We start from the raw sequence: 16,058 nt of genomic DNA on the forward strand, positions 1-16,058 counted from the left end.
CTGAATCATTTGGTCCAGTGCGACCGATCCATCGTTCAGTAATCCTTTGATTTAAAAGTTACCCGCACGTTCAGATGCCAGTGTGGCGGTGCTCCATCCTGTTGGTAAATGAAGTCGTTGGTATCGGTCTCCAAGCGTGGTAAAAGAAAGTTCTCAAGCAAGTGATCTCGGCAAAGAAAAATGGACCATAAACCTTTTCCCATGAGACTGTACAAAATACATTACATTGGATAGTACCTCTCATGTTGTACAACTTTCTCACATTATGACGGTACGGGATGTTGCCTCGTCACGAAACACTAAGCATAGAAGAAAACTGTCATACTCCATCTTGCGAAAAACGGAACTACAGAACTCCACACGTTGTTGTTTGTCACCTTCACGACGAGTTTGCTGTAGCTAAATTTTGTATGGTTTTATGCGTAAACGTCGACGCAACACGGCAACGGGGGCATATTGAGTTGACGAGCTGCACGGATAACGGATTTATGCGGACTCCTTGTGAAACTATGGGCAGATGCCTTCGACGTCTGTGTCAGAGACTCGGGGACGGCCCGGTAATTTGCCTTTACGCAAAAAACCAGTTTCTCGGAATTGTTCATGCCATCGTCTAATGCTCTGTGCTGTAGGAGGATCCACCCCATACCTAGTACGAAAGTGACGCTGAACAGTTATTACTAAATCGCACTGTGCAAAGCATAGAGCACAAAACGCTTTCTGTTGTCCTGACTCCATTTTTACTAGAGCTGAAGTGCGCGCACACAGTTGCTACCCACCGGCAACCATGTAAAACTCGAGAGTTTGTTCACTCACATATCTCAAATAACGTGATAGTTACGATTTTTTAAAATCGAATGGTTTTTTTATACACTCTGTAGTATTAACAGTTTTGATGAATCACTAAAAAATAATATTTTTATTGGTATATTGCACCCATTAAATGTCATTTAACCTTTACTTACTTTGCAGATGAAAGACAACACTGTTTGTAGCTTCCTATGGACTATATCATTACGATCTTATATCTCTTGATTCACAATTATTGTTGGCGAAATTCAGCTTAGCTTCTTTCCACAATCGATTAACTTCTTGCTCGCACACGTATTTAGACTTGTCGGCTTGCCGCTTAACATATGCACCATTCAAGGAAACAGAAATAAAGTTTGTAGAATAGGTTGCTGAGTTTTTCAAAAATAAATACGGCCCGATTTCGCACATCGGCTTCAGGTAACTGTTCACATGCTTCGATGGCACACAAATGGGCTGAGTGGCAAACACATTTCACTATTGTGATTCCTATAAAATCACGTTGTAATCTAGTTTCTACGGAGTCGTTTCCACACATCACGACGTTATACCTATCTGAGCGAAAGCCTGTAACATTTTTCAGTGGAACATTGTAACTGGTGAATGAATCGATAAGAGATCTGTATAAACACGCGGCACTGGCTGTGGGAATATCAGCAGCAACGGTTCTTTCCTTAAAAACTTTGTGCAACTCCCAAAATGTACTATATGTTTTTTTGAGCTTCATGATCAAAATAGCGTACCACAACGCAAGCAGTTTTCAGCGTTAAAATGTCGGTCTCGTCCGTCATGACCGAAAATTTATTTTTTTGTAGTTTTTGGGCTAATTCTGCTTTATGACCACTTCGAAGAAGGTTCTTTACCACTGCTGTTAGTTTAGTTCGTTTGAGCTCTATTTCCTTAATTTAGAATCTGTCGCAACTTCTTTTAATAAAGGTATCAAATGGTCAGCAATCGAAAATGCAATGTTATTCTCGCAAAAAAAAAAGCGGCAAGTTTAATTTCTGCACGTGCTTTTTCTTCATTTTGTGGAACCAGGTTTGCTATTTATATGTTTTTTGGTAGTGGCGTGAGTTTTCAAATTAGATATTTCAGCTACCATCGATGTGCCCGGGTAAAATGATTACTTGGCTTTAGTTGCATCATTGGTGTCTGGCAAAAGCCAGTCCTTAAAAGCCTGATCCTTTAATCACTGATGTTTAAAATTTTGTGAGCGATGCTGCGATACCTTCCCTTTTTCTTGTCCAGCCACCTTTTTGTTTTTTGGTGTAGTAAGAGTACACGAATGATCACTGTTTTCCTCACAATCACTCATAATTATAGGTGAATAGGTGTCAGCCTGCTTAGCTGTGTGGCAACGTTCTCGCCTCTCATGCAAGTGGGCCCAGGTTCGGTTCCCGGTTGGGTTGGACATTTTCTCCGCTCAGGGACACGGTGTTGTGTTGTCCTCATCATCATTTCGGCCTCATCACGGACGCGCAAGTCGCCCAATGTGGCGTCGACTGAAATACGACTTGCACTCGGCGGCCGAACTTCCATGAATAGGGGCCTCCAGGCTAACAATGCCACACGCTATTTCCATTTTATAGGTAAATACGTAGCACAAACAACTACACAAGAGACACAATACTACACGTATGGAACAGAGAAAATACGGTGAGGCGGGCTATTGTCAGTGCCGGATCACACCTACGCTGAACTATTGACGCACTGTGAGCTCAGGCAACACCGACTCAAAGGAAGGCCGCGGCGCTTGTTCGTGATGTCACGTCAGCTAGGCACGGCGAACGCCAGCTCTGTTGCAGGCATACTCATAATGGTGGTGTTGCCCTCCCTGACACAGGAAAATGTGAAACTATTGGCGGTAGTTGACCAACACACATTGTTCTGAGAGATTTATGCAATAAAAAAACATGGCTCTGAGCACTATGCGACTTAACAACTTAGGTCATCAGTTCCCTAGAACTTAGAACTACTTAAACCTAACTAACCTAAGGACATCACACAACACCCAGCCATCACGAGGCAGAGAAAATCCCTGACCCCGCCGGGAATCGAACCCGGGAACCCGGGCGTGGGAAGCGAGAACGCTACCGCACGACCACGAGATGCGGGCTTTATGCAATCAATTAACTGTGCAATTCATTACACTTCCTAACAAATAGTGTACTCCTGAACTTAAATTTCCACCTGTTTTAAGGAGTAACACATAAAAACAAATTCATGGTCCAGCAGCAACAGAATTCGTGCTTCTTTACCTTATTTGTAAATCTGAGGAAGTTACGTCTGTACTGGGTTGCTTTTACAAGAAACTGTGAACATATTGGTGCTCTTCTTTAGGTATCTTGGTTGACTATGGGGTGAGGAGCACTGAATGTTAATGAAATATCTTGCGATTGTACACGTTGCGGGAGGTGGTGGGGACAGAAGAAGAGCCAAAAGAGAGATATTTGTTTTACCAATAAAATTTTTTTATCTTATAAAGTTTCTCCTTTCAGTTGCAAGAGGGGAATATTTTTCTTTTCTAATATGCATGTTTAAAAAAGTTTAAGCTCAGCAGTATTTTCGATGTATGAAGCTATTTTGTTTCCTGTTTAGAATTACTTTCGTTGAAAACGGCTGTAATCTAATGACTGGCACCAGTTGGACATTTACACATGTAAATTAGTTCACTTTTCAGTGACGATGTCAAAGGAAAATAAATAAATAAAAGAAACGAGTTAATTGTAAGGGGATTGGGGTAAGTTTCGATTACAAAATGGATCAAGTAAATATAGTTACTTGAATGTAAAATTTCCGAAGCTTACAATGGGGCAAAGCATCTTCTCATATTGATCTACATTTGTTTCGACAGGATTCAATAAAACAGAACTATGATCTTCATTTGTAGCTTTACGATAGTAAGAAAATCTTTCATCTAAATAAAACTGCAGAATCCAAAACAATAACAAACATTTTGTCAAAAAATAAGAGATTTACAGTGATAAGCACGCCCAGGCGTTTCTGCCTGCAACAGACATGGCGTTCGCCGTGCCTAGCTGACGTGACGTCACCAACAAGCGCCGAAGCCTCTCTTTGAGTCGATTTTGGCTCAGGCCTCACATCGCCATAATGATCGCCTGATTTCGTTAAAGAGCGTTGCATATGTGATCATGTTCAAATGTGTGGCTACTTCATTATGAAACACCTACTGAAATAATACCGCACCAAGCGTAGTTAGTTGCGTATGTTGGCGGCGTATGATTTCAGTTCGGTAATTGTCGGTAAGCGTCGGAGGAAGGGGCCATCTGGTCTTGGCTAAATAGTACTTTCGCTTTTGTGATAGTCAGAGACATCAAATACGAAAAACGGAATTTGTTCCACGCGGATTCCCGGCTAACTAGTCATAGAGTAGACTATTCCATTTAAATAACATTTTATTTAGGGATAGCTTGGACCAGACTTTCAGTAAACAATTGCAAGTATTCGGTCAATTTTTGTGGGACTGAAGGCCATTGAAACGAAAATTAACACCAATGAGAAAAAATATTTTGTTTCCATTGGGCTTCCTCATGCTCATTGCCATGTAGTGCGCAAAATTCGAAACTTAGTTAAAATGAATTCCATAGATAGGCTTTACCAACTAATTATTTTTTATGAATTGCAAATAAATAAAGATCGATTAATGCCATTATTACAATAAAACAATTATTTTATTTAGTAATAGGAAATTCACAGGCATGTTGCGTTTATGTCAAAATTTTAGAAATTTGAACTGTAACTAAAAAGCACAAAAATCTACGAACAGAAGCGCTAATTTTAGAGAACATTGCTCCATATTTAGGAAATGAACGAGTCTGATGTATTACCATGGAGAACAGATCTGTTCTCCTTGACTATTACATTTAACAGTTTTTGAATTCCAGAATGAGATTTTCACTCTGCAGCGGAGTGTGCGCTGATATGAAACTTCCTGGCAGATTAAAACTGTGTGCCCGACCGAGACTCGAACTCGGGACCTTTGCCTTTCGCGGGCAAGTGCTCTACCAACTGAGCTACCGAAGCACGACTCACGCCCGGTACTCACAGCTTTACTTCTGCCAGCACCTCGTCTCCTACCTTCCAAACTTTACAGAAGCTCTCCTGCGAACCTGGCAGAACTAGCACTCCTGAAAGAAAGGATATTGCGGAGACATGGCTTAGCCACAGCCTGGGGGATGTTTCCAGAATGAGATTTTCACTCTGCAGCGGAGTGTGCGCTGATATGAAACTTCCTGGCAGATTAAAACTGTGTGCCCGACCGAGACTCGAACTCGGGACCTTTGCCTTTCGCGGGCAAGTGCTCTACCAACTGAGCTACCGAAGCACGACTCACGCCCGGTACTCACAGCTTTACTTCTGCCAGCACCTCGTCTCCTACCTTCCAAACTTTACAGAAGCTCTCCTGCGAACCTGGCAGAACTAGCACTCCTGAAAGAAAGGATATTGCGGAGACATGGCTTAGCCACAGCCTGGGGGATGTTTCCAGAATGAGATTTTCACTCTGCAGCGGAGTGTGCGCTGATATGAAACTTCCTGGCAGATTAAAACTGTGTGCCCGACCGAGACTCGAACTCGGGAGCTTTGCCTTTCGCGGGCAAGTGCTCTACCAACTGAGCTACCGAAGCACGACTCACGCCCGGTACTCACAGCTTTACTTCTGCCAGCACCTTGTCTCCTACCTTCCAAACTTTACAGAAGCTCTCCTGCGAACCTAGCAGAACTAGCACTCCTGAAAGAAAGGATATTGCGGAGACATGGCTTAGCCACAGCCTGGGGGATGTTTCAGGAATGAGATTTTCAATCTGCAGCGGAGTGTGCGCTGATATGAAACTTCCTGGCAGATTAAAACTGTGTGCCCGACCGAGACTCGAACTCGGGAGCTTTGCCTTTCGCGGGCAAGTGCTCTACCAACTGAGCTACCGAAGCACGACTCACGCCCGGTACTCACAGCTTTACTTCTGCCAGCACCTTGTCTCCTACCTTCCAAACTTTACAGAAGCTCTCCTGCGAACCTTGCAGAACTAGCACTCCTGAAAGAAAGGATATTGCGGAGACATGGCTTAGCCACAGCCTGGGGGATGTTTCCAGAATGAGATTTTCACTCTGCAGCGGAGTGTGCGCTGATATGAAACTTCCTGGCAGATTAAAACTGTGTGCCCGACCGAGACTCGAACTCGGGACCTTTGCCTTTCGCGGGCAAGTGCTCTACCAACTGAGCTACCGAAGCACGACTCACGCCCGGTACTCACAGCTTTACTTCTGCCAGCACCTCGTCTCCTACCTTCCAAACTTTACAGAAGCTCTCCTGCGAACCTTGCAGAACTAGCACTCCTGAAAGAAAGGATATTGCGGAGACATGGCTTAGCCACAGCCTGGGGGATGTTTCCAGAATGAGATTTTCACTCTGCAGCGGAGTGTGCGCTGATATGAAACTTCCTGGCAGATTAAAACTGTGTGCCCGACCGAGACTCGAACTCGGGAGCTTTGCCTTTCGCGGGCAAGTGCTCTACCAACTGAGCTACCGAAGCACGACTCACGCCCGGTACTCACAGCTTTACTTCTGCCAGCACCTTGTCTCCTACCTTCCAAACTTTACAGAAGCTCTCCTGCGAACCTTGCAGAACTAGCACTCCTGAAAGAAAGGATATTGCGGAGACATGGCTTAGCCACAGCCTGGGGGATGTTTCCAGAATGAGATTTTCACTCTGCAGCAGAGTGTGCGCTGATATGAAACTTCCTGGCAGATTAAAACTGTGTTCGCAGGAGAGCTTCTGTAAAGTTTGGAAGGTAGGAGACGAGGTGCTGGCAGAAGTAAAGCTGTGAGTACCGGGCGTGAGTCGTGCTTCGGTAGCTCAGTTGGTAGAGCACTTGCCCGCGAAAGGCAAAGGTCCCGAGTTCGAGTCTCGGTCGGGCACACAGTTTTAATCTGCCAGGAAGTTTCAGTTTTTGAATTGCTGAGTAACAATCTGTAGCGCATATGTCATTTCTATGCAAATTAGAAGTATAACTTATAATACGCATGGGCCACTCACTATTCCTTGTAAAGTTTTTTTAGTTTCCTGTGATGAGGGGGAAGCGCGGCAAAGAGGAACGAAATCAAAAGCCAACGCGTAACAGCGGAATGGCATCTTCGCAGTATAGCCAACGGTCACGCAGTTCTCGCGAAGATTTCTTGCGTACACAAACTTCACAGCCATCAACTGTTCTTTCGACAAAACGTAATTCTTCAGAGAAGGCTCATAGAAAAAAAAGAGTTCTCCATCTCCGCCGAGGCGCGTTTCTTGTCCTGCGCCACCCAGCGGTTGCCGTCCCCGGCCATCTCCAGTTTCGCCAGGCCGCACCGCTGGTAGCCGATCATCTGGCCTTTCACTGACGGAGGAAGCTGCCCCTCCTGACCAGCTCAGGAAGGTGGTAGACGCAACTGTTGAGTTGATGGACCGTTACTCACCAACTATCGATTGCAGCATCAGTGCCCCTCGAAGCCAGGCCCTCAGCGGCCATGGAAGTGACCATTTCTTGTTTCTTCTTTTTCTTTTCGTTTTCACAATGGCACTTCTTCAATGGAATATTCGCGGCATTCGGTCCAACCGAGAGAAACTAAAATTGCTCCTTCGAATGCACTGCCCGCTTATTGTAGGTCTCCAAGAAACGAAGTTATGCCCGTATGATCGTATTGACCTGGTACACTATACCTCCGTGCATTTTGACCTACCCCGCGTGGCAGGTATTCCGGCACATGGAGGGGTCATGTTGCTGGTTCGGGATGATGTCTGCTAAGATCCAATCACATTGCACACAGATCTGCAGGCAGTTGCCGTCCGAATTACTCTCCCCACTATCACTTTTTCCATTTGTACTGTTTACACTCCATCGTCTGCCTTTGCTAGGGCAGACTTGATACAACTGATTGCTCAGCTTCCTACACCATTTTTGTTGATTGGAGAGTTTAATGCCCACCATCCCCTTTGGGGCTCTCCAGCATCCTGCCCAAGAGGCTCCCTCTTGGCAGAGCTTTTCAACCACCTCGATCTAGTCTGCTTAAATACCGGTGCACCTACCTTCCTTTCGGACACAACGCGTACCTATTTCCACTTGGACCTCTCAATATCCACTATCCAACTTGCACGCAGTTCGAGTGGTACGCTTTGTCTGACACATACTCGAGCGACCATTTCCCCTGCGTAATCCATCTCCTGCATCACACCCCTTCTCCACGTTCCACTAGCTGGAACGTCTCCAAAGCCGACTGGGGGCTCTTCACCTCCCTGGCGACCTTCCATGATCAAAACTTCTCCAGCTGCGATAGTCAGGTCGCATACCTCATGGACGTTATTCTCACTGTTGCTGAATATTCCTTCCCTCGTACTTCCTCTTCTCCACGTCGAGTCCCAGGCCCCTGGTGGACTACAGCATGCAGCGACGCTATTCGTGCTCGGCGACGTGCTTTACCCACCTTCCAACGCCACCCTACGATGGCGAACTGTATCAGTTACAAATGACTCCGTGCGCAATGTCGTCGTGTTATCAAAGAAAGCAAAAAGACTTGCTGGATGGCTTTCACCAGCTCATTCAACAGTTTTACTCCTTCTTTGGTTGTCTGGGGTGGCCTGCGCCGGTTATCTGGCACCGAGGTCCACTCCCTGATTTCTGGCTTGACTGTAGCGAATTCAGTCCTTGTGGGTGCTGAGGATGCCTCAAATGCCTTCGGCCGCTTTTTCGCGGAGGTTTCGAGTTCTGCCCATTACCACCCTGCCTTCCTCCCCCGAAAACATGCAGAGGAGGCACGACCACATTCCTTCCAGTCTTTGAATCGTGAAAGTTAGAATGCCACCTTCACCGTGCGGAAACTCCAAAGTGCACTCGCCAGGTCCCGATCCTCTGCTCCGGGGCCCGATGGTATCAATATTCAGATGCTGAAGAACCTTTCTCCTGCAGGCAAAGGCTTTCTTCTTCGCGCCTATTATCGCATCTGGACTGAAGGTCATGCTCCCACACACTGGCGTGAAGCAATTGTTATTCCCATACCCAAACCAGGAAAGGACAAACAACTTCCTTCCAATTTTCGCCCCATCTCCCTTACCAGCTGCGTCTGCAAGGTGATGGAGCGCGTGGTCAATTCTCTATTGGTTTGGCTCCTTGAATCTCGACGCCTCCTCAACAATGTCCATTGTGGCTTTCGTAGGCGCCGCTCTGCTGTTGACCACCTGGTTACCTTGTCGACCTTCATTATGAACAACTTTTTGCGTAAGTGCCAGACGGTGGCTGTGTTCTTCGATTTGGAGAAGGCTTACGACACGTGTTGGAGGGCGGACATTCTCCGCACCATGCACGCTTGGGGCCTTCGCGGCTGCCTCCCTCTTTTTTATTAATGCATTTTTAATAGATCGAATGTTCAGGGTACGTGTGGATTCTGTTTTGTCAGATGCCTTTCGCCAGGAGAATGGGGTGCTCCAGGGCTCCGTTTTGAGCGTGGCCCTTTTTGCCATAGCTATCAATCCAAGAATGGATTGCCTTCCAGCTGACGTTTCAGGCTCCCTTTTCGTGGACGACTTTACGATCTACTGCAGCGTTCAGGGAACATGTCTCCTGGAGCGCTGTCTTCAGTGTTGTCTAGACCGTCCATATTCCTGGGGTGAGAAAACGGTCTGTGTGAACTTCTGGCGTTACAAACAGTTTCTTCCACCATCCTTACATCTCGCTCCCGTTGCTCTCCCATTCGTGGAGACAACAAAATTTTTAGGTCTTACATTTGACAGGAAACTTTGCTGGTCTCCACGTGTGTCTTACTTGGCTGCTCGTTGTACCCATTCCCTAAATGTCCTCAGTGTTCTCAGCGGTAGTTCATGGAGAGCAGATTGAATGGTCCTGCTTCGCCTATATAGGTCCATTGTCCAATCGATGCCGGATTGTGGGAGTTTTGTCTACTCTTCTGCCCGGCCGTCCATCTTACGCCATGTAAACTCAATCCACCATCGGGGGTTACGTCTGGCGACTGGAGCATTCTACACCAGCCCTATTGAGTCTGTATGCTGAAGCTGCCGCATTACCACCAAACTACCGGCGCGATATGTTGCTTTGTCGGTACGCCTGCTGACTGATGTCAATGCCCGACCACCCGTCATATTTCTCCTTCTTTGACGACTCTCTCGACCGCCAATACCGGCTGTATGTGTCTGCCCTGTTACCTCCTGGAATTCGCTTTCGTCGCCTGCTTCAGCAACTTGGTTTTACCCTCCCTACGACTTTTCGAGTGGGTGAGAGCCCGACGCCACCATGGCTCCAGGCTCAGGTTTGCGTTCACCTTGACCTCAGCTCGCTCCCAAAGGAGAGGACCGCGGATTCGATATACCGCTCGAGGTTTGTCGAACTTTGTTCGAGGCTCGCTAATAACGTCTTTATTTACGCAGGTGGCTCCAAGACTACATCTGGTGTCGGATGTGCCTTTGTGGTTGGGAATGATACCTTTCCATACCGGCTCCTTGACTAGAGTTCAAGCTTTACAGCTGAGCTTTTTGCTCTCTATCAGGCTGTTCAGTATATACGCCACCATCGTCATTCTCCCTATGCCATCTGCTCTGTCTGATTCTTTGAGCGCCATTCAGAGTCTCCGTGACCAATATTCGGACCACCTTCTCGTGCAACGAATTCAACGGTCCCTTCAGTCGCTAGCTGATACCGGCGCTCGTGTCCTTTTTTTGTGGATTCCTGTCCACGTTGGTGTGCCTGGGAATGAAGCTGCTGATGCTGCGGCCAAGGCTGCTGTCCTCCTTCCTCGGACAGCTTCCTTTTGTGTCCCATCAACTGATGTTAGTGGGGTTCTTTGTCGGCGCGTTGCATCATTGTGGCACGAGGCTTGTTCCTCTCTCCATGAAAATAAGCTTAGGGCCATCAAACCAATCCCGACAGCTCGGACGACCTCCTCACGCCCTTCCCGGCGAGAGGAGGTCATTTTGGTCAGGTTGCGGATTGGGCATTGCTGATTTAGCCACCGCTACCTGTTGTCCGGTGACCCCGCCCCGCAGTGCCCCTGTGGTCATCCATTGACGGTGCGCCATATTTTATTGTCCTGTCCCCGTTTTATTCACTCTCGTGTTGTCCTGTGTCTGCCATCTACCTTACAGGAACTTTTAGCTGATGACGCTCGAGCATCTGCTCGTATCCTTAGGTTTATTACAGTGACTGACTCGTCCAAACAGATCTAACTCTTTTATTTTGTTTATCAGCGTCTTTGTAAGTACTTTCTGGTGTTGCCCCCTTGCGTTTTTCTACGCTATTATTGCACTAACGTTTGTTGGTCATTATGTTCTGGCTAATCAGTGTATGTTGTATGATAAATTCGGTAAACTTTTTTATACTGCAAGATATGGAAGTTGCTTGTACACGGCAGTGAGAGCTTTGGTGGCTCAGGATGCATTCAGACATCTGTAGCACTGCAGGAAAACCGAAGTGGTGTCCATATACATGATCACAATACGTGGTGAAGATTATAGCAGGATGTGTGTACATGCCCGCAGCAGCAAAAGGGTTTGGATATCAAAACCAGCTCTGTATGACTCTTTACTACTCAGAAAACTCCATCAGCACAATCCTGCCCCCAGCAACAACAATTCCAGAAACCCCTAACCTTGTGTCCCCTTATGAATTCCTCTTCCCAAAACATGACTTGGCCACCTCCACTGTGACTCTCAGCCTCCTAATGATACTCAGTACTTAATAAAGTCCCCGCACACCTCTCTACGAAAGCAAAACCAGTAACAGTAGTTTCAGAAACCTCAGTTTCATGCATGGCACACCTGATAATGAATAATAACAATAATAATAAGGGAACATAAGTCCCATTCAGTCTGTCTTGATCACTCAAACCTTGATCCATACTTGATTGAATGCCACAAATAATCCTTCTGCTACTGCCAAGTCCCTATGAAGATCACGGAAAGGGCATCGTAGTCCATTTTATGTTACTGCTGCATGTGTGACTTTTGCGATAAACTGCAGTAACACCCAAATATTAATAACAGGTTCCATATACAACACCATACATCTGTTGAAAAGAGCTGTCAGTTTCATTATAAATACAGGCACAATGCTTAATCAAAGTTACAACAAAAGATAACATTTAATAACTGGTCACTGACATCCTTCTCGTCAACTCGTGACGTTACGTAAGGTATCGTCACCCAAAGCAGAGAATTGGAATCGCACTTTACAGTTGACTCACAGGATGTGTGTTAAGACAGCAGGTAATGATGGTACTAGAGGGAACCTTGGATGGTATAAATTTTAGGGGAAAACAGAGATCACAGTATAACAAACAAATAATTGAGGACTTTGGCTGCAAGTGATACTTTGAAATGAGAGGTTGGCACAGGAGAGAAAATTGTGGTGGGAAGCTGCAAACTTGCCAGTAGGGTGATGACCCAAAAAAGTAAATTTCTACGTTGACAGAAGCAATGCTCACATTGTAACAGCAATGCTCACAGTTATGGTTACACAAAAATTTGTTGAGCACATTTGCTGTTCTACATTGTAATCAAATCACTTTATATTTTCCAGGATCACTGGGATTTTGCTTTTGTCTGTAGCAAAGCTGAAATTTGTGATGGATGTTGAAATCACATTTATATGTATTTTTAAATAGGAAAATAACTTTATTTCTCATTTGTGTGAGGAGGAAGTTTTTAACCTTGCAAACAACCATTTTTAACTTATTTCATGGGTATTCATTAAGAAGTGTTATTTTGTAAGCTGTTAATTTTATGAGAGTAATTTTCTGCTTAAGTAAAAGTAAACTCACCCATTAAATGACTGAGGTAACAAAGGTAGTAAAAGCAGTGGATCTACTTTGAGCAAAAGTAAGGTTCAAATCCATCTTCAACCAAAATGATGTAAGAGGCAATCAAATGTAAACAAACCAGATGGAGGAAAAGTAGTAAACTTTCTGTTATTTCTGAAGTAATGGCCATAACTGTTAATACATATATGCCAATGTGAGACAATATGGTCAATGCCTTCACGGAAAAATGTTTGAAGTTGCCCACAGAACCACGATTGTACCCATGCGTGCACCTCTTTGTCCACAGCAAATTGACAGCAACAAATGTCTTCCTTCAGGGCTTCAAATTTATGGAAATTGTGAGGGGAGAGATTGGAATTGTACGGAGGATGTGTTGAGCTTCCCCCCAAAACTTTTGCAGTTTAACTGAAACAATCTGTCAACAGAATGCCTGCCTACATGTTATGAAGGTTGTTTTGGCTACACTGCAAAAGTTTTGGGGGTGGGGGTGGCAAACCTCAACACATCCTCCATACAAACGAAACTCTCCTCATGCAATTTCCATACTTTGGGAGCCCTGAAGAAAGGCATTTGCAGAGCCCTGAAGAAAGGCATTTGTTGCCACCAATTTGCCTTGGATGAAGAGGTGCACACCTGGGTACAATTATGGTTCTGTAGGCAAATTGCAAATATTTTGTTCCATGAAGGCATTAACCATCTTGGCTGTCAGTGCAGTCAATGTATTAGCAGTTGTGGTGATTACTTTCGAAATAATAAACAGTTCACAGCTTTTTTCCATCTGTCTAATTTTCATTTGACTGCCCCCAATACTTTTTCTGTGGGTTTTTCCACATCATTCATGTTAAACATGATGGAGGCTACCTCAGAATTGCTGTGGCAGCCATTTTGTATTATTGTCTGACTATTCTTGCAATCAGTTACTAACCATGTTGCTTTTACAAAGACTATAGAAAAACATAAAGGAAGGACTTTTTCGCTAAATACACGATAAAAAAATAATGTATCATTTTAAGACTCTCTAGTCTCTCTTTAAATCGTCAGGCTTGTGACTGGTGTGATGCAGCCTGCTGCATTAGTATAGGACACTGAAGTACAATTTGATGCTATTCCTAATGGGAAATGTAAGCAGTTAGACATGACTATTATTACTGTAAGAGAAGACCCATTTCAGTTAATCGTGACCAGAACCTGTAAATAGATGGTATTATTTTTGTCTTTTTTATGGGTGTCGGTAACTGCAGATCTTTAAAAATAATTTTCAGCTACACGACGACAACGAGGGTGTCTGAGCGCAAGGCCTACCAAGTGAGAGAGCACATGTGGTGCTTCAACATCCCACCAAGGTGCTCGAAGTACAAGTTGAACTTCAAGACTGTCTACAAGATTCAAGCAAGTTTCTATGATATTCAGAAGTGTTCTGTTGTTTGCTTGCTCAAAAGTGTCTTCCTAGGGCAGCATATTGTTCATAGCAAATGTATGTGTTTTGCAGACCATCTGCTATGTCACAGCTGTGAATAACACAATAGTATGTTCATATTTTAAGTTGACTAAATATACCTATAGGAACTATTAGACCCACAAATAAAGACACTCACGTGTAGCTTTCGGCTACAGCCTTCATCAGTAAAAGGTACACAAATACAACATTCACACATACACACACAAGCAATATGCGTCATGTACACGTGACCCCCAACTCCAACATCTCAGGCCAGAGTGCAACATCGTGTGGGGTGCAAGCAGCAATCTGAAAGGGGTGGGGAAGGGGAAGGGGAAGGAGAAGGAGAAGGGATGGTAGCACACAGGTGGGGAGAGAGACGAATACCGTCCGGTGAAATGTGGAGGGACTAGACTGTTAATGGGTGCAGTGTCAGGAGGTTGTGGGGTAGAGAGATGGGGAAAGAAAGGAACAGAAAAGGAGAGGAATGGGAAAAGGTGGATGCAGTGGCAGAGGACTGCAAACAAACAGGGGAGGAGATGACAGGACAGAGGAGGTGAAAACTGTCGGGTGGACGGTGTCGGGACAGTATGTTACCGTAGGTTGAGGCCGTGATAATTTGAAGTGGAAAATGTGTCGTAAGGATAACTCCGATCTGCGCTCTTCAAAAAAGCTGGTGGTGGGGGGAAGGATCCAGATGGCTCGGGTGGTGAAGCAGCCATTGAAATCGAGTGTGTTATGTTCAGCTGCAGGCTGTGCCACGGGTGGTCTACTTTGCTCTCAGCCACAGTTTGGCGGTGGCTGTTCCTCCTGGCAGACAGCTGGTTCGTAGTCATACCAATATAAAAAGCCCTGCAGTGATTGCAGCAGAGCTGCTAAATGACATGGCTGCTTTCGTGGTTGGGGCAAACCTGTGACAGGACTGGAGTAGTAAGTGTGGGTTGGTGTATTTGGGCAAGTTTGCACCTGTGTCTTCCACAGGGATATGATCCATGATGCAAGCGGTTGGGATTGGGAGTGGCATAGGGACAGACTAGGATGTTTTGGAGGTTGGGTGGGAGGAATGGAAAGTATCTGGTAAGACATCCTTCATTTCAGGGTAGATAATGAAGGCCCTGGCAAAGGATGTGGTTCAGTTATCTTGGCCTCGAGCTACAGTAATGTACTGTGCCCACACCCTCCACCCAACAATTGCCATCCCCTCTGTCCTGTCACCTCCTCCCCGTTCTCATCTAGCCCTCTGCCAATGCGTCGGCCCATCTTTCCCCGCTCCTCTCCTTTTTTGCTCCTTTTTTCCACATTTCCCTGCCCCTGACCTCTCCTGACCTCCCAACACTGCTCCCCCTCTCTCTCTTTCTGGTAAAGTTAAAGTACAACCAGCTTTCATGGCTACATTTCAATTGCTTAACTCGCTGATAATCAGTGACTTTATTGAGGAATGAAACTCCAGTTTCTTGCAGTTGCCCCACCACTTTTACATACTTCAAGAAATTTATGCTGAGTTGTCCAAAAAAACGTAGCCAAAACACTCGTAACACTTTTTAATTGAGTTTATTGCATCACAACACACACAAGACTAGAATGGGTTTTGCACCTAAAAGATAAAATAAGACTGGTGCCCTGTGCCCACCACCATGGGTGCTTAAATAGGTTCCAGTAATTACAAAGTTACATTGTTTGATCATAATTGAATTTGCAACTAACATGTTGAGTCCTTCTCAAAACTCGTTATAACAACTTTTCTGAAACAATTATCAAGTCGAAACATTACAGTTCTCATGTTAAAGTTATGTAGAAAGTGCATCAACAACAATGTCTTAATTACTTCTGTTTATTACCCTACAATTGTAATGTAACTTTTGTTCATGACAGAAATCCTGTGTCTTTAGAGGGGATTGTATTGTAATTACCACAACTTTTCTATATACAGGGTTGACACATGTTCAGGGAATTTCAAACATGTCAGGGAAATCAAGGAAATATCAGGGATTTGAAAAA

The 16,058-nt window shown here is 45.0% G+C and overlaps 1 protein-coding gene across 1 annotated transcript in view; it reads left to right on the forward strand.

Annotated features, from left to right (window-relative positions):
* The window catches only part of LOC126428354 (protein draper-like), a 216,633-nt gene that overhangs the window by 37,422 nt on the left and 163,153 nt on the right, over positions 1–16,058 (forward strand). Inside the window, exon 3 of the mRNA XM_050090285.1 lies at positions 13,885–14,011. Coding sequence (XP_049946242.1) covers positions 13,885–14,011 — 127 coding nt within the window. The remainder of the gene's footprint in view (positions 1–13,884; positions 14,012–16,058) is intronic.

The sequence above is a fragment of the Schistocerca serialis genome, chromosome 12, assembly GCF_023864345.2.
Source record: "Schistocerca serialis cubense isolate TAMUIC-IGC-003099 chromosome 12, iqSchSeri2.2, whole genome shotgun sequence".
NCBI lineage: Eukaryota > Metazoa > Arthropoda > Insecta > Orthoptera > Acrididae > Schistocerca > Schistocerca serialis.